General features: G+C 37.0%; 1 protein-coding gene across 2 annotated transcripts in view; it reads right to left on the reverse strand.

Annotated features, from left to right (window-relative positions):
• Positions 1-27,408, reverse strand: part of CCDC107 (coiled-coil domain containing 107) — an 84,368-nt gene that overhangs the window by 38,182 nt on the left and 18,778 nt on the right. For both annotated transcript variants that reach the window (XM_053716774.1, XM_053716775.1), the window contains exon 5: positions 7,711-7,820. In XM_053716774.1, the coding sequence (XP_053572749.1) occupies positions 7,711-7,820 (110 nt within the window). The remainder of the gene's footprint in view (positions 1-7,710; positions 7,821-27,408) is intronic.

The following is a 27,408-nucleotide window of genomic DNA, read 5'->3' on the forward strand; positions in this document are numbered from 1 at the left end:
GGTAGTTAAACAGCGATAGATAACAGGCCTGAAGAGTTTGTTTGTAAGTTCAGGTTTCTTCGTCCTCGGATTCTGAACGCTGATCAGTCCTGCTTGGGGTCTTTGAGTTTTTGAGCCCTTTTCGGGGGGTTTTCTGTTTCCTTGCAGGTGTCCATTCCCTTTGAAAAGATTGTCTCTGAGGTTTAGGTGGCTGATCCTTGCTTTATACGTCTGTTAAAAGATGTAGCGTCCTAAGAATTTCCTGTCCCTCTTCAACTGTCGTACAGGAGTAGGGGTTGTTTTGATAGGTAAATGATAGTTTGAAAGGAAAGTTCCATCTATATCTTATTTGCATGTTATTTAATATGGATAAAATAGGCTTGAGCTCTCGCCTTCTGCGTAGGGTGATCGGAGCTAAATCTGCAAAGATTTGCCAAGAGTGTCCTTCATACGAGAGTGTTTGTGCATTCCTGGCTGCCGTAAGTATTTGATCTTTGATATGGAAGTAATGCATTTTTAAGATAATGTCTCTGACCATGGAGGGCTGTGGCGGTCTGGAGAGAGCCCTATGCACTCTATCCATGAGTAGCATGGGGTTGTCCATTTCTGGTAAAAGGTGGAGGAATATCTTCGTGACTGTGTCTGGAAGATTAGTGTAGGTTTCTGGGAGGTTTCGGATCCTGAGATTCGACCTTCTCGACCTGTTTTCAAGGTCTTCTATTTGATCTTCCAGCCTTTTGATATGTGATGACTGCTCCTGAATGGCATTGTGTATTTGTGGTATTTCAACAACTACTTCATCAAGTTTCTCCTCCAGCTCCGCTGTACGCCCTCCAATTTCTCGTATATCTTGTCTAAGTTCAGATATGGCCGTTTTCAATTCTTCCTGAAATAGCACCTTTATTTGCGGGCACTGACGGGGCTGGATCCGTCATGTCTGATTGTGATGAGGGCGAATTGCTTATTGTTGGTGTTAGAGAATTTTCCAGATTTCTTTGCTTTAATTGTGCTCGTGATAGACAATCTTTTGTGATTTGTTTTTCATGTTGCAATGGTATGTTTGCGGCTCTGGCTGTTATGTACAGGCAATGCAAAGGTGTCAGCTACTGTATGACGTCCTCTAAGGATGCTTTGTTAGCTTATATTTAGCATGGATGTATTAAGAAATCATTAAGATGTGAGATTATGTTACATGTAGCTCTGTCACTGTGCAGCTGCTTCTTTAGTTAGCCCATACTACTCATATGCAGTGCAAGGTGCTATTTTATGCTGCAGTATAATGTTCAGGAGTGAAATCCCAACTCTGTATTGATGTGTATTCTTTACTGTAAAAATAAAACCCTTTCTGTTTAAATAAAGGGAGATATTTGTAATCAAGTGTCCTTTATAAGCTTTCCCAACCTTTGTCTCTTCAGTGTCTCTCTGACTTTCCTGACTAGGGTTGGGGGTCTTGGTACTTCTTAAAAGGACACAGTTGTGGGGTGCAGAGGGGCCAATAAACTTTGCAGAATGTTGCAAAAAATGGCGATTTTCCCACCTCCCTTTCTCCTCAGAGTTAAGCTATTTCCACTTGTAGCATGTAAAAAACCCTTTTATTTTAGGTAGTTTAGTATCTGGGGTATGTTTCTCTATTTTCCCCAAGCTAATGAGGTTATTTTGTGTTGTTTAACTCCTACCTCCGGATCCAGTGTAGGCCGCAGCCGGGGACTTTCCTGAATGGGCCCTGGAAGTCTGAACTGGATGGTTTCGTTTTTGCTGTAAAAGCCCAATTTTGGTCCCAGATCGATTGATTCCTTGTCCTGCTAGAGTGATCTGTTGTTTACCTCAGTTGATATAGGCCGATTTGAGGTTTTAATAAGGTTTTTAGCAGAGTTTGCAGAGGAGCTCTGACAAAGTGCAGCTTTCCTGTATGGCAGTTAGCTCCGCCCCCCCATTACTACACATTTTTTGATTATCCCACATTGTTTTTTCAACGTCACTGTTGACTATCTTTTTATTGGACAAGCCGGTTTTGATCCCCTGTTTTTTGTTTTTTTCACTCCACACCATTTATATTTTTCATTATTTTTTACATATTTTTTTCCACACATTATTTGCACATTTGAGATGTGAATCCACAATTATTTGTTTTTAAACACCTTGTGACCTATTGGTGGGGTGACCCCCCATCTGTTCCATTATCATAATCATTTGTTAGGATACACTTTACCCATTTATGTGGTGATCCCCCACTTCTTCCTTTTCAGAATAGAGGTCCCAGTGGCACCTTTTAGATTGGGAGTTGAGACAATCTCCTTTCTAATCCCAAGATCCAATCATTAGGACCTTTCAAACTTATGGTTTAAATTCACTATATTTCTGTTGTTTTTATTGTATGAGAAATTGTAATAAATTGTTTTTATGTATTCATACCACACAGAGTGTTGATTCCTGAATTATACCCAAGCCTTAGGCGCTCCTATTTATCCTTTATTGTATTAACCCTTAGCCTCCTCCTGTTGGGTTAGTCTGCCACAGCGACTTGACCCTTAGCCTCCTCCTGTTGGGTTAGTCTGCCACAGGTGTCACAGCAACTTGACCCTTAGCCACTTCCAGTTGGCTCCTTGTTGTACTCTGTGATATCCTCTACTGTTGTTGGCACGGCACTGGATAGGCTCCCTACTGATAGCAATATCTCTGCAGGTGGGTAAGCATGGTAGAGGGGGTTTTCTCAGGTAACTACCTCAGGAGCACACCTAAACCGCAAGCTATTAGCAGGTACATACAAGTGTTTATATCACAGTCAGGAGAAACATACCTAAATTATATACACAGACTTGACATCATATACAGTATTATGTAATGACACATCAACTATTTAATGTGTATTGGGGGCAACCTTTGACTGTTTGAGGGAACTCGTCTGTATATATTTATTTTTGTTGTATGCACTAGTATTTCATTCTTTCCTGCCCTGCTCTTTCCACTCTGACCCTTTTATTTATTATGAAAGTGGCTGCCATTTTAAGTTTTTCTGAATAAAGGAAATTAATGATTTCCTCAATCTGTTTTCTACTTCAAGTAAAAAGGGTTAGGAAACTACTCTAGAGCAGTTTCATACAGTTAAAGCTTTTTCTACTTTATCTTAGTTGTTGATACATGCTATGTACAGAAGGGGGCTCTGTAGCAGTTTTTAATGCACTGTATTTCCATTATCTACATTTCTGCACTATGTTTAATAAGGACATGTTGCAGTATTTAACTGTTTGTTTCCAATACACTCGAGACCCTATACCTCTATGTATCATTGGTGTGTAGAGGGTAAGATATATTTTTTATTCATATTACAGCATAGTTTACTGTTGCGTATATTCAAATTTGCACAGTAAAGTTGATCCACTCATCTCTTAAAGGGATGTTAAACAGTCTGTTTTATTGTTGTAATAAAAAAAGCAATAAGCAGTTGCTTGTACTTGGCAGAAATCATTGCAATAGGTTTATATTTAAATGGATTTTACCTTTTATCATTTATTTTTAACACTACATTTGAGCACTGTCTTACTTCCTTTCACAAGAAGGATGAGGTACTTTGAGCTAACATATTTGTTTTTACCAAAGGAATACTGTTTAATATATATATCTGTTTATTTAAGTGTGTATTTGCAAGCTTATTCAATGATTGTCAGTGTAGCTTTGCATTTATATATGGACATTTCTGAGGCATAAGCACCTTTTCAGAGGTGGATTTATTCTTGTGTAAGTACAACACACTAAGCTCTGTATTGCCATCGATCTTAGTGTGTCGCAATTTCAAAATAATAAATCCAGCTCCAAAAAGAGAGTCAAATGCTTTGAACAGCCACCTTCTAAACAAATTTGGATGCTAACAAAGCCAAATGCCCATGCCTACTTTTTATGCTTTACAACTAATGCCGTTTTCTTTTATAAAAAGGTCCACAAGTCATTACTCCTGGGATTCAACTCCTGGTCACTAAGAGGAGGGAAATATTCCTAAAGCTTTAAAAGCACTTAATCTCTCCCATTAATCGGGTATTCTAGTCTTTTATTTGCCTCCACAAGAGGAAGGAGAAGAATTGAGGTGCTCCAGATTCTTTATTGAGAGGGGTACTCAGATTGATTTGAGACCTATTTTACCCTCAGAGAGGAGACTGGAGTATTGGGCAGTGACACAATGACAACAATTGAGGAGTTAGTCACAAGTCTGCCACAAATGTTTTGCGGGGACAGGTCCCTTAGCCCCCCGTTAGGTGGTCGCTATACTCTACACATGAATCCTCTACTGTGAGATACACAGCATTGGATGGGCTCTCTACCGGAAGCAGTGTATTTCCGCAGCTGGTTAACACCGTAGGAGTGGGTGCATCAGAGGTAAGTGCAGACATTACTTGTGCTTACATAGCCCACAGGCTATTAGGTACATCATAGCCAGAGGACATACACATGTAACAGACCAATTCCACTTTTAGTACTTAGACTTTTCATACCAAGTCTAGTAATTATGGAATTTTACTTATTATGTGGTAATGGGTGCTATTTACTATTCAGCTAATTTACCTGGGCTTTCATCTCAGTGCAACCTTATATCTCTGATAAATACACAGTAAAAGGAATTTAACCGTTTGTCATTGAGGGGGAGTCGTGTATTTTATGTTTTTTTGTGCACTGACTTAGCACGACCGTTACAGTTTGTAGCTGGGCTATTTACATCTCTTTTTTTTAAAATCATCAAGTGCTCCTGTGTTTAAATCCAACTGACATTTTTCAGATGTCTTATTACTGAATGCTAAGATATTTTTTTATTAATTATTATCCTCAGGAGGCAAGGTTACCAATTAATATCCAAGTACTTCTCCAACTTGACCTTTTTCTTAAAATAGATACTTGTCTGTTTTTTTTCAGTCAATATCACTGCTGTGACAGTTTTTTTTTTGGAAGTGAAACTCTAGTTTCCTAATCTATGATGGAAGTCACTTGAATTTGTCTTGGCCTGATAATTGTTTAATTTCTAAGTTTCTTCAACTAAGGGATGGTTTTCTCCTTTTACAGGGTTTCTATCAGTTGACATTTAGACCTTATGGTCTCTTGATAATCTCTCTCTATTCCAGATGCTTTGTCAGAGCCAGGAATAATTGATCTCAGTTTCTGTGGACTCCAGTAGCTATTTGTTATTTCATCTACCTTACTTTTTTACCTGTTGTACTACTAAGAGTTTTAGTTACAATCGAGCACTATCGCTAATCTTTCATTCTAATTGCTCCAACTTGATCATGCAGAACTGGTTCTAAATTGGATGTTCAGTCTTCCTAATTAGTCTTTACCACTGAGTCAATATCCTTTTTTTTTTCTGTTTTTGAACAAGATAGTTGAGGCCATATTCAGGCAAAGCAGCCTGTAGCAAATTTCTTATAAGGCCTTTGATATGCAGATTTTTGTTCTAAATCTAGTCGAAGTAATTATTAAATACATTTTCTCTTTCTGATAACCTTATTTTTTTCTAAGAGTTTTACAAGCTCTTCTTCTGATCCGATTAATCCGATTTTGTATCTTTCTATTAGGATAAAAGGTACTCTCTTTGTATTTTTGTTGTATTAAAGGGACATGAAATAGGTTGAGATCTGTCTATATCCTAAAAGGGCTAAACTAATTAATAATAGTTTGCATATAAAAAAAAAAAAAAAAAAGGTTTAAAAATTGCTGGCAAGTATTTTAAAATAATTTTCAAAAATAAGCAAAATGAATTACATAGCTTAGCTGCCTAGAACAGTCAACTCCACCCCTCTTATCAGTGTTTAGACACAGTCATTGTATTTCAACTGTGTTCACAGCTTCTAGGCATGCTCCATCAGATAATCCCTATTCACTTTTTCATTCTACCCAAAGAACAATTGATATAAATATAGCCATAGAAGGAAATGTGTGGGGGGAGTTGGAAAGGCACTGCAGTATACATTTGCAGGTAAAGTATTTAAAGTACATATTATATTTTGTCGAGTCAGAGGCCTTCAGTTGTTACTTTAGCTTCATGGTTAAAGCGATGATTAATTATAATCATAATATTTATTTATGAATAAATAGAACATATTCCTGTATGTGAAGAACATGGGGGTGGGGGGGTGGGTTAGTGCACATGGGAATATGCGATCGAGATTACGCGCAAGTAGGGTGTTAGATTCCCCCCCCCTCCAAATACCAAGAGAACAAAGCAAATTTGATGATAAAAGTAAAACGACATGCCCTATCTGAATCATGAAAGTTTAAATTTTGACTAGACTGTCCCTTTAAGGTCTATTTCTCAAGTTAGTTTATTTTATAACATTTTTGCTGTGAAGAAGAAGCATGTTATTTCTGCAGACACAAATTCACAATTTTGAAAACTACAAAACCAAGAATGTGATATCTTCTAGACAGAAAAACAAGCCAAAAGTAACCTTATAGAAACCTCTGGAAGGGAATGACATTGTGAATGGACTAATGGAATTAATTTACAAAAAACTTAAACATTACAGCCATGAATATACATATCCTCATGCTACATAACCGTTGGATTATAATATAACTTAAATAGAAACTATAAAAAAAGCATTTTATTAAAAAAAACACAAAATCCTATTTAAAAAAAATCCTATTTAACCATTTGAGTGCTAAGCACTTTCCCACCTGGGTGCTAAGATTTTTTAATGTTTTTTTAATTTTTTTATTTGTTGAACAATTTTTTTTTTTAAACTTTATTTTTTTATTTTTTTCAGACCTCCAAGACTTACACTATTGGAAAGGTTTCCAAAGGTGTGTCTTGGGGGTCTGTAGCTGCTTAGATGCCAGAGATACAGGCTTCTAAGCAGCATGCCCCCTGCTCCTATACTTAACATTGTTAAGCATAAATAAAGTTGCGCGGTCACATCATCACGTTATTGCGCGTGACGTCACCACTCTACAGGCACGATCGCCGGGGTAGGAGCCACCAGATCTCCCTCAAGGTGGGAGAGTGCTAGTGACGGCTCCGAGCCGTCATTAGCACCAGAGTGGGAAACTCTGCGACGGCTCAGAGCCGTAATTAGCACTCAAAGGGTTAAATAATAAAAAAAAAAACATAAAATCATTGATTTTTATCCACTCTGCTTGAAAGCAATTTAATACACTACAGCAGGTAAAATGGATCATTGGAACAATTTAAAGGGGAGAAGATTTTTGAGTAAACTGTCCCTTTAAATGTACAGTGCAAGCAACCTCTTGGTATTCAATGCACACATTCTTTTAGTTTTTTTGCTCAGGAGTTAACATTCTCAAGAATCACTTGGTATGAAGGTCTTGCACTCACTGTTTCCACAAGCCTAGGTTAGTTTTCAACTATTTAGGTTGACTTTGTACTAATCCATCATCCAGGATTCATAAGATAACGCAAGAGTATCAAAGTAAACACAATTAATTAATGTTAAATCAATTCATTCAGGGGTCCAGTATGGTGGACAATTTTCCTTCTCTCAAAATAAGTGCTACCCTGGCTCGATATGAGCTAAAGCTAGTAGGAAGATGCATGTCAACGATTACTCCAAGTGGCACTTAATTATATAAGAATTCATCCTCACACTGAGACATTAGGTATTAATATTGGTTTTCTAAGCATATCAAGGTTGCCAATAAATAGAAGCAGTAATTGTGTACATTACAGTCCTGTTAGTTAACATTTGCCTTGTTTCAACTGCCAATAAAAGAAAAAAATGTTATATGTTATACCTGGATGATTGAGAGAAGATGTATTCATTCCACTTTTTTTCATTAGTTGTCTGATGGACTGTAGCTGGTTCATAAGGTCTCCTTTCTGCTCATTTCCCAATGAATTAACACTAAGACAAAAGATAAAACAAATATATAAAGGGTTGTGCACTAGAATTAGGCTATGTTTTCTATATAAATAATAATAATAATAATAATAATAATAATAATAATAATAATAGTGCCAAGCCTAAAAATAGCACTTCTCAAAGACATAATGAATGAACCTGACAATCCACCAAGTCAAAGAGAAAACTATGTAATATTTGGACAACATTGGGTAAAACCTTTATGTGTTACAGATCATTTCAGGTCTTCATTCTGGGTCTTCCTACTCCCTTCTCAAGAACATTCTGTAAAATGTTCTCTGTAGTAGAACATGGAGGTAAAATATGAAACAATCGTTTTATTCTTAAGCATATCCTGGATACTATGGACAAAAAGGGTTGTCTTCTGTTACCATAAATAGGTATACACAATGAATCGCAAGCAACAGGAGGGGGCCATGTCCTGTCTTGACCTTCACAGTACTTAGAGGGATGTCTGGGGGCACCTGTCCCATCACCTGTATCACTAGGTATCAAGTAGCTTTTCTTTAAGGAGCAATGGTTCTCCTTTATAAACCACATAAATACAGGGGCATTGGAGAGAGGAGTTTACTCCCAAGGTGCTAGGAGCATACGATTACACATTTTTCTTTATAGAAATAGCTTCATATAACTTTATAAAGAAGCCCTCCACTGTGCTTTTTGGATCTGGTTAGTCATTCTTAAAGACACATTGTCATCATAAAGTGTGTAGTAACTGCAGAGCTCCTTGACAATGTACTTTAGGCTTTGCCCATTTTTAACAACATTATTAAATAAAAATATGTAACATTTGTTTAAGTTACTAAAGACCAACATATCACAAAATCATACATATAATATATAAGGACATACATAACGCAAATCAGATTCCTCATAAAATATTTAATTATGCATAGTAAAAATACATTGCAATATTTATGTTCATGATGTATTTTGTCCTCTTCATACAATTTTTTTTTTTGGGTTAAAATATAGCTTTTATTACACTTTTTAAAAGATGGGTCAACACAAACATTTAAAATGACTATCATTTATAGCTGAAATTAATTAACTGTGAGATTTCTTGATTATTAATCTGGCCTTTATAGCGTGAACTTATTGTCAGATCTCCCTGTTTAATATCCAATAATTTGGATTGTAAGGGGCGGTGATTCTCAGATAGATTGTGCGTATAAATGCTATTTATTCACTTAGATTTGATAAAGATATATCAAATTGTTAGGTTGGTTATTAGAATTATGACCATTGTGGATTAGATACCGCAGTATTACTTCTGTTTGGTTTTTTTTTCCCCATTTTATTTTTTATTGACGATATTATAAACATATACAGCGTATGAAAAATTGCCAAAGCTTGAACATTACACACCTTGGGATATCATTCACAGTAGTAGATAATGTATAATCAAGGAAATACAGATTCAAAGTATAATGGGCAAAAATAACGATATCTTAAAGGGACACTGAACCCAATTTTTTTCTTTTGTAATTCAGAAAGAGCATGCAATTTTAAGCAACTTTCTAATTTACTCCTATTATCAATTTTTCTTCGTTCTCTTGCTATCATTATTTGAAAAAGAAGGTATCTAAGCTTTTTTTTTGTTTCAGTACTCTGGACAGCACTTTTTTATTGGTGGATGAATTTATCCACCAATCAGCAAGGACAACCCAGGTTGTTCACCAAAAATGGGCCGGCATCTAAACTACCATTTTTGCATTTCAAATAAAGATACTAGGAGAATGAAGAAAATGTGATAATAGGAGTAAATTAGAAAGTTGCTTAAAATGTCATCCTCAATCTGAATCACGAAAGAAAATTTTTGGGTACAGTGTCCCTTTAATTTTTATATAAGTATATACCTCCTCTGAAAACAGTAGGCCACTCTTGGACCATGATATGATATAAATACTCGCCGGAGGCAAGTAAATAGGTCTATAGTCACTTTTGGGATTAGCATAAGATATAACATTGAATACATATATCAACAATAAGTATGAAATAAGTGTCAACCATCATGAATAACATGTCAATCTCTTGGAAATAAATGTGGTGTACTCATCAACACATCCTCATTATCAATAGAAGAACAATTAAATCAACATCTACGTATATCTAATATCTCAATATGCTGGGTTCATTAGCAGGAAATAATGATGATGAATAAATTAGATGGTTGTCATGTAACAAGAAAATAAATGTTTCTAAAGGATTAATTTTCCTTTGCCTACAAAGTTGGCTCAATGGTGTCGGGGGGGGGGGGGGGGGGGAACAGGAGTAAAATCAAAGGGAGTGAGGCTTTAATAAAAAAACAAAAGTAAATATAAGTTTAGGACCTGGTCAATAAAGGAATATAGCACCATTGGATCTGTATGGTAAAAGGCCTTATGTAATATCTCCCCTCTGGGGTTGTTGTCACCACTGGACACAGACGGGTAAGGGATAGTGGATATGACCCGCTCTCAAATGGAGAGCGGGAAAGGATGAGGGGAGATACAGTCGGCAGGAAAATATTATGAGATCTAATATCCCTATAAACCAGGGGATATTGTATTAGATAAAAACCTATGTACTAACGTAAGTAAGGCAAATACATACTTGAATATGTCCCACAGGGCCAGAGAATAGTGTTTATGAGGCAGAAAAAGAAATAATATAGCTACTGTCTTGTTCTAGGGGATACAGTTTCCTACGCTTACCAAGTAAGCCCAATGTGGGAGAGGGAGAGTAGGCTTGCACAGTAATATCAGTAGAGGCAATGTAGTCCAGTAAGTTAAGGGCCAGAATATAACCCATTAAGAGTGTTCCTTGTGCTATGGGTCTACATTAGACAGTAAGTGCTATACTCAGTTGAACCCCTCAATATATACAATTTGCCTTATGTCCAGATGGATCAAATAAAATAAGAGTCATCAGAATACATCTTATTGACCTTATATGAACAATAACAATAGTGTACAGGATCCTACCATATTATACCAGAAACATTTACAATTATATGAGGAGGTCATTATCGTCTGTCATTTATCCCACAGGAACTGTATTCTCAACTGGGGCTACAAATTACTTCCAAAAAGGGTTACAGGAGTACTAGTGTAGATTAATATGTAACAGTGTCTATTAGGGCAGGAAGAGATTAAAACAGTTTAGGACTTCCTCTTAAAAATTATAGTTATGATCTAGGCTGCGCCATCTCGGCCGCTGACGGCACAGCAGGACAACCATTACCTATAGGAGTCTCAGCCTAGCTATGTTAGCCCTCTCTAATACTCCAAATGTGTATAAACATTATCTATAGCGATATGCCAATAGGTATATTATAATACGACATATAGGATATGTAAATTAATACACTCCCAATATCGACAGGAAAGGCGTAAAGGGAATAACAGAGGTATTATTAATAAGCAAACCATGTCGCATATCCTGCTAGGTTTAGGTGGAGGAGCCTTTCCATATATCTCAAGCAGTCTATAATGGTGAACTAAGGATAATCATATTCCCCTTCTTTGAAGAGTATATAACCTGACAAACATAATATTTCTAGCGACAGAACATGGGCAAAAAGACCAAGGAAGAATACACGAATAGCACTCTTGTAGTCATCTGACACAAATTGTGTATATATGTGTAGAAAGATAGAGTGCCAAATGGTAAGGGGAATACGCTAGAATAATTAAAACATAACTTTTACTAATTACGCAAAAAAACAAGAGATAAAATAAAGGGATGTGCAATTAAAAACAATAGCTACCTGAGGCGTGATACATAAATGTATCTTACAACACTGTAGTGTTAGTGTCTAACAATTCGACGTTGGGGTATAAATAACTTAGGCTAGGTATAGTAAGTCACTGTAATTTTAGAGATAACCAATATATCTTGTGTTGATCATATTTATACAGTTAGTTATCCCAAGCTTGATTACACCATATATTTTTTACAGTGAAAAAACAACTAAAGCCAAAAATGTTGAAGTTTTACCCCAATTTCCTTGTTAATAGAATATATTCAAGGTTATATTGAGCACATAAATGTAAATAGAGCAAAAATCATTAGTTGTCAGTGTGATTGGTGCATACTTAAAGTATTTATGTTTGTCTGTTGAATATCTTACAGACTACAACATTATACCTTAGCTTATCAAAAAAATATGAATTTGATCCATACGTGTGAAAATGATTGTATAAACAGCTGTCCCTTAATTTGTAGCAGTTACTAAATACAAATAGTATCTTTTGGTCTATAGTAATTGCAAATTGCAGCTATTATATGTTTGTTTGTGAAGATTCCTAAGGATATTGGTTCTATTCACATATGTTTGTAGGCTTACCAGTAATTGCAAGTAATCTCATGTTTTTAAAAAAAAATTAATTCTATTGCATCAAGTTTAAGGTACTGATATTGGCCTGCCAAAATGTGATTTAGTATTCACAATTCAATGAGCCACTAATGCTGCAGCTTTGTATAGGTTTGCTGTATAGTGAATAACCTCTGATGTGCAAATGAGAAAGAACAGCGTTTGATGCTGTGCTTAGCTGTGTAATTTATTGCACTATAATACCGTTTTGTGAGCAGCAAATATTTGTGCAGCATACTACATTGGATTTCTAACCAATAATTTTATGGTTTGTTTCTGTAGCGTTAGTGAATCACATCAGACATTACTATTCATATTACAAAAATAGGTATTCAACCGATGCCTCTGTTTGCACTAAGTTTGCAAAACAGCATATGTTTGTATTGACATAAATATATAACAGGTGTACTTAAGTTGGTAGCCGGCTTGTGTGTAATTTGCCTCTATAATATTAGTAAATCGTGTCCATATAAGTTATGCAAGTTTAACACAGCTGGGTTAGATATATAAATGAATGCGCTTATACAACAGGATTAAAGTTTTGTCTTTGATTAGACACCCTGATATTTAGTGTGTAGTCTGTCTTTGTCTAACAACAGTCTGGCTTGTACTTAACTGCTATAAGAATGTCTTTAAGTTACACTGCTATTGAGATTTGTACCTTAGTGCTATATCTCGATCCGTTTTATTAACCCCTTAACGACCAAGGACGTGCAGGGTACGTCCTCAAAAAAAAGGCAGTTAACGCCTGAGGACGTACCCTGCACGTCCTCGGTGTGGAAAGCAGCTGGAAGCGATCCTGTTTGCTTCCAGCTGCTTTCCGGTTATTGCAGTGATGCCTCGATATGGAGGCATCCTGCAATAACCTTTTGAAGCCATCCGATGCAGAGAGAGCCACTCTGTGGCCCTCTCTGCACCGGAGATCGGTGGCTTCCTTCGTTGGTGGGTGGGAGCAGTACCGGGAGGCGGGTATCGATGGCCCTGGAGATGTGGAGGGGGGCGGGATCGTGGGCGCGCACGCGTGCACGGGAGGGCGGGGGCGGCGCGTGCACGGGGAGGGAGAGGGTGGGAACCGTTACACTACAGAAAAAGGTGTAAAATAAAGAAGGTTTAAAAAGGCAATCAGTTAAAAAAAAGTTAAAAAAAAAACAAAAAAACGATCAATGAGGTGGTGGGGGTTTGTGGTGGTGGTGGGGGGGGTTTGGGGAAGCTACACTACAGAAAAAAAAAAACTAAGAAAAAAAAAAGCCCTTTTTTGTGCAAGCTGGGTACTGGCAGACAGCTGCCAGTACCCAAGATGGCCCCCAATAAGGCAGATGGGGAAGGTTACAGAGCTGTTTTGGGGGGGGATCAGGGAGGTTGGAGGCTAAGGGGGGTCCTACACAGCAGAAGAATTTTTTTTATTTTTTTTTTTAAAAACCTAAACCCCCCAAAAAGCTTTTATTTTAGTACTGGCAGACTTTCTGCCAGTACTTAAGATGGCGGGGACAATTGTGGGGTGGGGGAGGGAAGGGAGCTGTTTGGGAGGGATCAGGGGGTCTGATGTGTCAGGTGGGAGGCTGATCTCTACACTAAAGCTAAAATTAACCCTGCAAGCTCCCTACAAACTTCCTAATTAACCCCTTCACTGCTAGCCATAATACACGTGTGATGCGCAGCAGCATTTTGCGGCCTTCTAATTACCAGAAAGCAACGCCAAAGTCATATATATCTGCTATTTCTGAACAAAGGGGATCCCAGAGAAGCATTTACAACCATTTGTGCCATAATTGCACAAGCTGTTTGTAAATAATTTCAGTGAGAAACCTAAAATTGTGAAAAATTTAACGTTTTTTTTTTATTTGATCGCATTTGGCGGTGAAATGGTGGCATGAAATATACCAAAATTGGCCTAGATCAATACTTTGGGTTGTCTACTACACTACACTAAAGCTAAAATTAACCATACAAGCTCCCTACAAGCTCCCTAATTAACCCCTGCACTGCTGGGCATAATACACGTGTGGTGCGCAGCGGCATTTAGCGGCCTTCTAATTACCAAAAAGCAATGCCAAAGCCATATATGTCTGCTATTTCTGAACAAAGGGGATCCCAGAGAAGCATTTACAACCATTTGTGCCATAATTGCACAAGCTGTTTGTAAATAATTTCAGTGAGAAACCGAAAGTTTGTGAAAAAAAATGTGAAAAAGTGAACGATTTTATGTATTTGATCGCATTTGGCGGTGAAATGGTGGCATGAAATATACCAAAATTCGCCTAGATCAATACTTTGGGATGTCTTCTAAAAAAAAATATATACATGTCAATTGATATTCAGAGATTCCTGAAAGATATTAGTGTTCCAATGTAACTAGCGCTAATTTTGAAAAAAAGTAGTTTGGAAATAGCAAAATGCTACTTGTATTTATGGCCCTATAGCTTTCAAAAAAAGCAAAGAACATGTAAATATTAGGTATTTCTAAACGCAGGACAAAATTTAGAAACTATTTAGCATGTTTTTTTTTTGGTGGTTGTAGATGTGTAACAGATTTTGGGGGTCAAAGTTAAAAAAAGTGTGTTTTTTTCCATTTTTTCCTCATATTTTATAAAATATTTTATAGTAAATTATAAGATATGATGAAAATAATGGTATTTTTAGAAAGTTAATTTAATGGCGAGAAAAACGGTATATAATATGTGTGGGTACAGTAAATGAGTAAGAGGGAAATTACAGCTAAACACAAACACAGCAAAAATGTAAAAATAGCCTTGGTCCCAAACGGACAGAAAATTGAAAAGTGCTGTGGTCATTAAGGGGTTAACAAGCTTCGGTTAGCAAAATATTTTACAGTTAAAGATTGCCCTGCTTAGTGCTCATTATATAAAGTTATCATTAACAAGATTTTGTAAAAGTCATTGTTCAGTTTAGTATGTTCTCATGAACCTCTCCTGCATAATTGCAAAAGTTTACTTATAATTGCCTGTAAGCGTTACAACTGAACAAATAGTTTAATAACAAATGTTACCCCAGGTTTAGCTAGCCCTAACAAACACAGAAGCTCCCTGACTCCTCACCATTACCCTAACATGTTTCGCCGTACACTCGGCTTTCTCAAAGTTATATATAACTCAGTACAAACATGTAACAGGGGAGTAACTGCTTAGAAATAAGTTTAACTATTTGTTTAACTTTGTAACTTGTTGTGCCATACATATTTCATGTCATCAGAACTGGTATCGTGACATACTAACACCAATGGGTGGACCTTCAACTTAGTTGTGGAGTATCGCATAATAAAAGGGCAGTTGCAGTAAACAAAAGGACTGCTTATATAAATAATATTTCAAACATATTGAGCCTGCTCCCAAACATATTATGACCTATTCTAGTTTGTGAGATTGAGCATGACAATACTGGTAGTATCTAGCAATAGCTAAAACTATTGTGGTGTTCACTTTATAGAATTGCCAGAGACAGGTCAATATCAGTTGCACATAATTTCCTTCAGTGGTGAATGCAACTCTACCCTGACTGTCAGTATAATTTTACCTGAAATAAACCTAGCACTTACTATAATATGTATACACATGGTTATGAAAACCTAAATATAAAGAGTGTAGATTACCATGCGTCAGAGGTGTGTGCTGTACAAATAAATTGTGTCCCTGGTTTAGGAACCTCTCTACCCCTCAAAGTACAATTATGGAAAAGAAAACCATGTATGTCATGCAACAAAACCTAGTATTATCAGACACGGTTATATCAATAGTCTCTATAATATAGTCCTGTGCTTGTCTCAAAATTCAACATATCAATGCCAGCTTCATAACCACATTAATGTCCATGTTACTGGGTAATATAGGTCCCAGAGAGAATGAATGGCGTGGGATGCCATATTTTCTTTAACTCTATCCGACTCCTAAGCGTCCTCGTTGGGGCCTAATGTAGAGTGAGCAGGACATTGGTTGTAAAGTCTCTAATCTTGTAGGGCCGTGGATTGTGTGTGGGAGCTTCCCTTTACCACCATCTAGTTGCCACCGCTCTCCTAAAAACATAAGATCCACAACCTCTACCAACAATGTGTCAGCGTGGATAGCCGAAGCATGACTCACATCGCCATCTGAGAACCCGGCTTTGGTAACTTTAATCAGCGGCACCCCAGGACTTGTGCAGTTCTCTTCTAGTTCATCCTCGGACCACCGGAGAAAAGTCATCTCGATCGGACAGCTCAGAGCCGACTCTCCACATATCTCCCGGGAACTCAGTACAGAGCTCAAGGATGGAGAGCTCCGGCGGCAATCATCCGCTCCAATGTAGAGTCAAATGTCTGTGAGGTCATTCCCTCAGCCCAGGTCAGCTGCAGCGCACCGGCCCCCTCATCTGCGCTATGTGGCACTAGGCTGTTTTTGTCCCAAACAGCCGTTGCGAATACAGATATTATCTCAGCCGTTAGGTTCTGCTCAATTTTCTGTAAGCAGAGTTCAAGACCATGTCGCACTTTCGTTCCCCACGTGGCCACCTCCGCCATCTTAGGAGCAGTACTCACGCTGCCCGATCTCAGTAAAAAGATTTTAAGCCAATCCTGACCTGGTAACAGCAATTTATCGACTCCTTGAGGTTGCAAAATATATATAGTCCCAAAATATGCAGTTTCATATCACTATAGTGAAATAAATGTGATGACTCCAAAAGAATCATAAAAAGCAACAAATAGAACGTGAAAAAAATTGAAAGTTCATATAAGGATATGCGTATTCTTGCTGGGAATCTTCTGTTTCTTTGTTATCCTTAGAATCTTTCAGAGAAAAGAGAAAGAAATTGCAACATAGTGTGATTCTGTAACAATATCCAGAATATATACCAAACTTGTGGCCAAATGACTACTCGCATGGATTAGAGCTTATGCCCAAGCTCAAGGAAATGCGCACACCCACTTTATACTGGTGGGTAAACAGTACTCTCACGGCAAAGTAGTATAAAAGAATTTATTAAAATACAATAAAAGCGTCACAAATGCTTAACCTAACACCTATCACAGAGGTTAATAGAGCAGTAAATGCTTATTATTGCTCACAAAAGCAAACTCCACTGAAGGATGCAAGCGGATTCGGGCAGCAGAAATTTAACCGCTAAACCGTCCAACCTGACCACAGATGGGAGTAGCTCCTCCTTCCGGTGCAAGAGCAAGTGTAGAGACGCACAAGAGAGTTAAAAGTTCCGACGATCGTTTCGCTATGTAAGCTTTTTCAAGGAAATGATGTGCGCATGTCCGTGTGGTCCTTTATCCAGTACTTGTTCTTAAAACGGATATCCGGAATTTTCTGTTGCCATTTTGGAAAAGGGCATAGATGTTATACAGTCCTTGAGTCCAGTTACTGTGTTTAACTTTCATATATGCTTATAACCATTAAGGAAAAACTTTTCTATATCTACAATGGGCTACATTATTTTTCAAATACATGTTTTTACATATTATCAATGCTTTGCGGTACATAAAGATGCTTTAATTAACATTATTTCTTACTACCGGAATTATCTATTATTAGGACAATGACTCTATTGTATTGCAGGCATACCATTAATGAGTGTATTTCATATCATCATCACATTTCTCAACATATAAAGAGACATAACTGCAAAAAACTCCTTTCTTATATACAAGGTTGCTGGGGATTTACCTCAGCAACCCTGAATAAATGTACGCTACTTAACTCAGTTTGTCTTGTAAATATCCTTTGTTAATATCCTTTGTTAGTCGAGCCTGCATTCTTATGAATCCTTTATCGGTATATACACCTAAGATTTTAAACTTTATTGCTAGAGTATGTCAGGAAAAAAACTCTTAGGAAGGTTAGGCATTAGTAGATGTAACCAATTACATCTTGTATTTTACATGTTTAATATGAAAACCACTTGAAAAGGTTAAACACTGATAAATACAACTCATATATATTTGAGATAATAACAGTTGTTAGTCTTATAATACATGGTGTTCACTTCGGATGGAACATAATATTCTATTCCATCGTAATATCACAGGAAATGGTGTAACTCAAAATCTTTATTCAGACCATTGGGTATGAAGCTATCCATAACGTGTATCCACTTCATCTCCAAACGTCCCAATTGATTCTGTATATCTCCACCCCTCCAGCTTTGTTCTATTTTTCTTATCCCTAGAAATTCTAGGTCACTAATATTTCTATTATGTACTCTGTCAAAGTGTGCAGATACTGTATGGTTCTGATAACCCTTTTCAATATTGTAAATGTGTTTGTTAAGTCTGGTTTTTAGAAGTCTGGAGGTACGACCTATGTAAATCAGATTGCATGAGCAACGTAACAAATACACCATATTTTTGCTGTTACAAGTAATAAATTGATTTATCTCATAATTTTTCTTTTTATCTGCCGATTGAAATTTACTGCATATTTTTGGTGCCTTTTTCATCCTTTGGCATGCATTACAGAATTGGCATCTCCTAAATCCTATTTGTAAAGGGGGTAACCAATTCTTAGATGGTGTTGTATTTTGTTTATTTCTATCTTTATTCCCATGGGATAGTTGTAATTTTAAATTTGGTACTTTCTTAAACATAATATTTGGACCATCTCCCAGAAATTCGGTTAATCCCGAATCTCTGGGACGAATTCCCCAACGTTTCTGGATGATGCCTCTTAGTTCATGACTCTGTGTACTATGTTGAAAGATTAACCTATTAGCCGTCTTGTTGTTCTCTATACTCCTCTCGTGTTTATTTTTGTTTTTATATTTTAATAGTTCAGCTCTATCCAAGTTTCTAACTTCCTCAATCTTCTCATCAAGAAAACTACTAGAATAATTATTTTCTAAAAAACGTCTTTTTAGAATTTTAGACTGGGTTTGATATTCTGCTTCCTTACAATTTCGCCTCAGTCGGACAAATTGGCCTTTAGGGACATTTTTTAACCAATGTCTTTGGTGACAACTGTTTAGACTGATGTAATTGTTCACATCTATGCTTTTAAAATGATTCCTTGATTTCAGTATGTTATTTTCTATATATATTTCCAAATCAAGGAATTCCACTTTAGTTTTATCATAATTCCATGTTAGAGACACCTGGAATTCATTATCTTTTAGATGTTCCATAAATTCTAATAACCGACTTTCATTGCCTGACCAAATAAGGAACAGATCATCTATATAACGGTGATAGGACACCAGATATTGCGCCCAGGAGGAGTTGTAGATGTTATTATTCTCCCAGTTTGCCATATAAAGGTGTAACCGTATAATTTCGGCAATTTTGATAAGTTGGTTTCACACTGCTGCATAGACACATCTGTTATTTAGTCACTTTTGTAAGAGATTCCTGTACACTATTATTAGTAATTTGTAGTTAATTCTGCATAATTGTCACAATTTAGTTGATTTGTCACTGCAGATAGGTCTAGCAGTATTACTTAGTACACGCACATTGAAAAAAATTTCTAATATAGTCAAATGGCACTATTTAATAGTAGACGCATCACTACTTCTTGTGCTGATGATTTTTTTTGAAAACACTGAGATAACAAGCGAAAGATAGTGGGTATGGGTACACAAACAAAAATCCTGGTAAAAATAACTTAAACATAATAATAGCACATTGGCACAGAGAGAAAGGGAGCAATATTATGCATATAGAAATGAAGAAAATCCTCATCTGGGGTATAGACATAATGACTCTCAGCATGACACTACAGGGAGTGCAGAATTATTAGGCAAATTAGTATTTTGACCACATCATCCTCTTTATGCATGTTGTCTTACTCCAAGCTGTATAGGCTCGAAAATCTACTACCAATTAAGCATATTAGGTGATGTGCATCTCTGTAATTAGAAGGGGTGTGGTCTAATGACATCAACACCCTATATCAGGTGTGCATAATTATTAGGCAACTTCCTTTCCTTTGGCAAAATGGGTCAAAAGAAGGACTTGACAGGCTCAGAAAAGTAAAAAATAGTGAGATATCTTGCAGAGGGATGCAGCACTCTTAAAATTGCAAAGCTTCTGAAGCGTGATCATCGAACAATCAAGCGTTTCATTCAAAATAGTCAACAGGGTCGCAAGAAGCGTGTGGAAAAACCAAGGCGCAAAATAACTGCCCATGAACTGAGAAAAGTCAAGCGTGCAGCTGCCAAGATGCCACTTGCCACCAGTTTGGCCATATTTCAGAGCTGCAACATCACTGGAGTGCCCAAAAGCACAAGGTGTGCAATACTCAGAGACATGGCCAAGGTAAGAAAGGCTGAAAGACGACCACCACTGAACAAGACACACAAGCTGAAACGTCAAGACTGGGCCAAGAAATATCTCAAGACTGATTTTTCTAAGGTTTTATGGACTGATAAAATGAGAGTGAGTCTTGATGGGCCAGATGGATGGGCCCGTGGCTGGATTGGTAAAGGGCAGAGAGCTCCAGTCCGACTCAGACGCCAGCAAGGTGGAGGTGGAGTACTGGTTTGGGCTGGTATCATCAAAGATGAGCTTGTGGGGCCTTTTCGGGTTGAGGATGGAGTCAAGCTCAACTCCCAGTCCTACTGCCAGTTTCTGGAAGACACCTTCTTCAAGCAGTGGTACAGGAAGAAGTCTGCATCCTTCAAGAAAAACATGATTTTCATGCAGGACAATGCTCCATCACACGCGTCCAAGTACTCCACAGCGTGGCTGGCAAGAAAGGGTATAAAAGAAGAAAATCTAATGACATGGCCTCCTTGTTCACCTGATCTGAACCCCATTGAGAACCTGTGGTCCATCATCAAATGTGAGATTTACAAGGAGGGAAAACAGTACACCTCTCTGAACAGTGTCTGGGAGGCTGTGGTTGCTGCTGCACGCAATGTTGATGGTGAACAGATCAAAACACTGACAGAATCCATGGATGGCAGGCTTTTGAGTGTCCTTGCAAAGAAAGGTGGCTATATTGGTCACTGATTTGTTTTTGAATGTCAGAAATGTATATTTGTGAATGTTGAGATGTTATATTGGTTTCACTGGTAAAAATAAATAATTGAAATGGGTATATATTTGTTTTTTGTTAAGTTGCCTAATAATTATGCACAGTAATAGTCACCTGCACACACAGATATCCCCCTAAAATAGCTATAACTAAAAACAAACTAAAAACTACTTCTAAAACTATTCAGCTTTGATATTAATGAGTTTTTTGGGTTCATTGAGAACATGGTTGTTGTTCAATAATAAAATTAATCCTCAAAAATACAACTTGCCTAATAATTCTGCACTCCCTGTAGGAACTACACTCATCAACATAATAGAGGTAATTACCAACGTTATGAGCAACAGAGGAGGGAAGATTATGGTTGGCAACAGCCAAAAATTCCCTTCAGAAAACAAAAAGCAAAATACCATAATGAAATTAACACATACAATAGGTTTGAGGAATTTAACAGATGTAATTCAGGAGACGATGAGGACGTTTTTTTAGAAACTGGAAAAAGAAGGTATACCCGTACAGATTCGGATCTGTTCAACAAGAGAAGAAGGAATATGGACAGGGTAGAGAACTAGGTAAAGAACGGAAAAAAACTGTAAGAAAAAAGAACACAAATATAACACAAAAAGGGATTTTTAATTTGTCTAGTGTGAAATTATCAGAAGCACAAACATCAGTCTTAGATAGAGGACTTAATTTTGCCACAAGCTATAGGATTAACAAATTCGATACTTATATAGGAATACAGAAATTCATACGCAATTTATGCATTAAAAAGTATTTTTCAAATAGCCCTATTGTGAGAAATAATTCTCTGGAACCAAGCATATATAGACATGTAGAATTGAGTAACAGATCCACATTTAACCCTGCCCAGTATAAATCAGCTCCCATGGAGACTTTCATAGAACTGGTCCATAGGGATATAAAAAAATTTAAAGACGAATTATAGATCAAATCTGACTAGGGAGGAACAAATAGCACTTACTGAATTGAGTAATGTGATGGTAGAATCACAATTAAGCCTGCGGACAAAGGCGGAGGCACAGTTATAATGGACAAAGAAAAGTATGATAAAGAATACCTTAGACAATTAAATGACATCAACACTTACAAAAAACTAAACTCCAATCCAATATTTGAATACAAAAAAAAATTAGAAAAATATCTAAATAATGGGCTTAAAGAGAAAATTCTAAATAAAAAGGAATATTCCTATATATTTATTCAATTCCCCAAAACTCCTACCTTTTATGTACTCCCCAAGATCATAAGGATTTATATAACCCCCCAGGGAGACCAATCGTGTCGGGTGTTAATTCCCTAACTAGTAATCTTTCAGCCTATATAGACCAACATTTACAGAGGTATGTGAGAAGCACTAAATCATACTTAAAAGATACTATGAGTATATTAAATCATTTGGAAAATATTGAATGAAATCAAGAATGGTGGTTAGTTACGAGCGATGTCATATCACTTTACACCATAATAAATAAGGAACTTGGTATTGCATCAGTTAAGAATATTCTAAAAGAGGACGTAACTCTGGATACTAAACAACTTGAATTTATTCTGGAAGGGATTAAAATTATATTGGAAACTAATTATTTTTGCTTTAATAAGGAATATTATCTCCAAGTAAGTGGCATGGCGATGGGCACCAGATTTGCGCCCAGTTATGCCAACCTTTATATGGCAAACTGGGAGAATAATAACATCTAAAACTCCCCCTGGGCGCAATATCTGGTGTCCTATCACCGTTATATAGATGATCTGTTCCTTATTTGGTCAGGCAATGAAAGTCAGTTAGAATTTATGGAACATCTAAAAGATAATGAATTCCAGGTGTCTCTAAAAGGGAATTATGATAAAACTAAAGTGGAATTCCTTGATTTGGAAATATATATAGAAAATAACATACTGAAATCAAGGAATCATTTTAAAAGCATAGATGTGAACAATTACATCAGTCTAAACAGTTGTCACCAAAGACATTGATTAAAAAATGTCCCTAAAGGCCAATTTGTCCGACACAGGCGAAATTGTAAGGAGGAAGCAGAATATCAAACCCAGTCTAAAATTCTAAAAAGACGTTTTTTTTAGAAAATAATTATTCTAGTAGTTTTCTTGATGAGAAGATTGAGGAAGTTAGAAACTTGGATAGAGCTGAACTATTAAAATATAAAAACAAAAATAAACACGAGAGGAGTATAGAGAACAACAAGACAGCTAATAGGTTAATCTTTCAACATAGTACACAGAGTCATGGACTAAGAGGCATCATCCAGAAACATTGGGGAATTCTTCCCAGAGATTCGGGATTAACCGAATTTCTGGGAGATGGTCCAAATATTATGTTTAAGAAAGTACCAAATTTAAAATTACAACTATCCCATGGGAATAAAGATAGAAATAAACAAAATACAACACCATATAAGAATTGGTTACCCCCTTTACAAATAGGATTTAGGAGATGCCAATTCTGTAATGCATGCCAAAGGATGAAAAAGGCACCAAAAATATGCAGTAAATTTCAATCGGCAGATAAAAAGAAAAATTATGAGATAAATCAATTTATTACTTGTAACAGCAAAAATGTGGTGTATTTGTTACGTTGCTCGTGCAATCTGATTTACATAGGTCATACCTCCAGACTTCTAAAAAACAGACTTAACGAACACATTTACAATATTGAAAAGGGTTATCAGAACCATACAGTATATGCACACTTTGACAGAGTACATAATAGAAATATTAGTGACCTAGAATTTCTAGGGATAAGAAAAATAGAACAAAGCTGGAGGGGTGGAGATATACAGAATCAATTGGGACGTTTGGAGATGAAGTGGATACACGTTATGGATAGCTTCGGAGATGAAGTGGATACACGTTATGGATAGCTTCATACCCAATGGTCTGAATAAAGATTTTGGGTTACACCATTTCTTGTGATATTACGATGGAATAGAATATTATGTTCCATCCGAAGTGTACACCATATATGTAATTATGATGGAATAGAATATTATGTTACATCCGAAGTGAACACCATGTATTATAAGACTAACAACTGATTTATTCAGGGTTGCTGAGGTAAATCCCCAGCAACCTTGTATATAAGTAGGATAGGAGTTTTTTGCAGTTATGTCTCTTTATATGTTGAGAAATGTGGTGATGATATGAAATACACTCATTAATGGTATGCCTGCAATACAATAGAATCATTGTGATAATAATAGATAATTCCGGTAGTAAGAAATAATGTTAATTAAAGCATCTTTATGTACCGCAATGCATTGATAATATGTAAAAACATGTATTTGAAAAATAATGTAGCCCATTGTAGATATAGAAAAGTTTTTCCTTAATGGTTATAAGCATATATGAACGTTAAACACAGTAACTGGACTCAAGGACTGTATCACATCTATGCCCTTTTCCAAAATGGCAACAGAAAATTCCGGATATCCGTTTTAAGAACAAGTACTGGATAAAGGACATGCGCACATCATTTCCTTGAAAAAGCTTACATAGCGAAACGATCGTCGGAACTTTTAACTCTCTTGTGCGTCTCTACACTTGCTCTTGCACCGGAAGGAGGAGCTACTCCCATCTGTGTTCAGGTTGGACGGTTTAGCGGTTAAATTTCTGCTGCCCGAATCCGCTTGCATCCTTCAGTGGAGTTTGCTTTTGTGAGCAATAATAAGCATTTACTGCTCTATTAACCTCTGTGATAGGTGTTAGGTTAAGCATTTGTGACGCTTTTATTGTATTTTAATAAATTCTTTTATACTACTTTGCCGTGAGAGTACTGTTTACCCACCAGTATAAAGTGGGTGTGCGCATTTCCTTGAGCTTGGGCATAAGCTCTAATCCATGCGAGTAGTCATTTGGCCACAAGTTTGGTATATATTCTGGATATTGTTACAGAATCACACTATGTTGCAATTTCTTTCTCTTTTCTCTGAAAGATTCTAAGGATACAAAGAAACAGAAGATTCCCAGCAAGAATACGCATATCCTTATATGAACTTTCAATTTTTTTCACGTTCTATTTATGTTGCTTTTATGATTCTTTTGGAGTCATCACATTTATTTAACTTTGATTTTGTTTTGTGATGTTTGGTATTTTTATATTACTTATTAACATAGACATAAAACTTTACGCTAAAATTCTTGCGAACAGGCTGAATGCAATCTTACCAAAGATTATTCACCCTGATCAGATGGGTTATGTTAAAGGACGAGAGGCAAAAGACAATACGATAAGATTATTACATTCCTTTCAAAATGCCCATGATTATCACACTCCCTGTCAGGGTTTTTTCCCTGTTTGCCATGTGCTGCTGGCAGCCATTTTACTCACTTCTCTTTCTGACTATGGGGCATTGTGGGGGGGATGCTGCTCATTTCCTACACTTGCTTTTATGGCCAGACTGGTGTGCATCATCCATGTGAGACAGGATGCAGTCTCACAATTGTGATGTCATCACTTATTATTTAAAGGGCCTGTGTTCAGTATGCTTTGCCTTTGCGTTGTCTCAGACCTGTTTGTGAGAGTTCCTGTGTATTACCTGACTGTTTCCTGATCCCTGGCTTGTTCCTGACTCTGCTGTTCTCCTCGTTCCTGATTCCGGCTCGTCTGACTATTCGCTTTGGCTTCTGACTCGGCTCGTCTGACTACCAGCTCTGGTTTTGACTCCTGGCTTGTTATTTGACTTTTTATTATTTTTTGCTATGAATAAAAGGTGTGATTATTTTTGCACTTCTCGTCTCAGTCTGATTCCTGGCACCCTGACACTCCCTTAGCCCTACTCTCCACCGACGCGGAGAAAGCTTTCGATAGGGTGGATGGGCAGTTTATGTGGAAAGCCCCATCGAAGTTTGGCTTCTCTGATACATTTATCACCAGAATCCAAGCCTTATATCACAAACCCTGCGCAAAAGTCAAAATAAACAAATACCATTTCACAATCATTCCCCATTTCTAATGGCACACGTCAAGGTTGCCCCCTTTCACCCCTGCTTTTCGCCCTCACAGTAGAAATACTAGCAATACAGATCAGGAATAACCCAGATATATGAGGCATAGAATATGGCAACATCACTCAAAAATGCCTTCTATTCGCGGACAATGTGATCCTTACTCTGCAATCCCCAATGACAACACTACCCACATTAATTGAGACTTTAGAAAACTATAAACAAGTTTCCATTTTTCCATTAACATGGAGAAATCTGGATTAATGCCAATTAATTTACTGTCACAGGAAATAGAAGCCATCACACAATGCACGAAATTCCCTATAACAGACAAACTTAGATATTTGGGTCTCACGATCCCAACAAACATTGATAAGTTATTTTCGGAGAATTTCATTTCTATCCAAGTGAGTGTTAAAAATCTGCTGGACTTCTGGCATAAGCAGGGACATTTATCCTGGTTGAGCAGGATCAATACAGTCAAAATGATGATAATACCTAAATATTTATAGCTGTTCCAAACTTCGGCTCTGCCCAATACTTCTCAAGACTCAACAGAGACTGATAAATTCATTTATCTGGTCTTACAAAAGACCCAGAATAGCACAATACACTTTATATCTTAGCAAGGAAGATGGAGGTCTTAACGTCCCTAATATAACTAATGATTACAAGGCAGCACATTTAACAAGAATAATCACTTGGAATCATTCTCCTCCTGATAAAATATGGATACAAACAGAGAGCCACCTGTCCCAGGTCAAACATATGAGAGACATAGCATGGCTTCCAAAACACTCCAGACCCTATACACTAGAAAACAACGGTTACAATAAAGCCACCCCCGAGACAATGGACTGTGTTATCGCTCATCTGAATGGAGTATCCACTTCAATATCCCCCTTAACTCCGATATTCGGCAACCACCTGTTTTTACAACATAATCTCCTTTCTCATACTGCCACAAACATACTCTTACATAATCTCCCAATATATTTACTCACGGATTCAACCGGGGTTAAAGAAAGAATGCTACTCAGTGAAGAGTTAGGATCTCCTTTTCAAACTGATATGCATATTTACAAATCAGACATGCCATCAACAGCAGTCCTTATAAACAAGATGTACTAAGACCATTGACATCCTTTGAACGACTATTTACCAACCCAAATATAGAAAAAGCACATTTATCTATGACATATAGAATTCTGAGAGGCTCCTTCCCAGAAAAAAGACCCACATACTTGGCGAGGTGGAACGAGGA

The sequence above is a fragment of the Bombina bombina genome, chromosome 6, assembly GCF_027579735.1.
Source record: "Bombina bombina isolate aBomBom1 chromosome 6, aBomBom1.pri, whole genome shotgun sequence".
Lineage (NCBI taxonomy): Eukaryota > Metazoa > Chordata > Amphibia > Anura > Bombinatoridae > Bombina > Bombina bombina.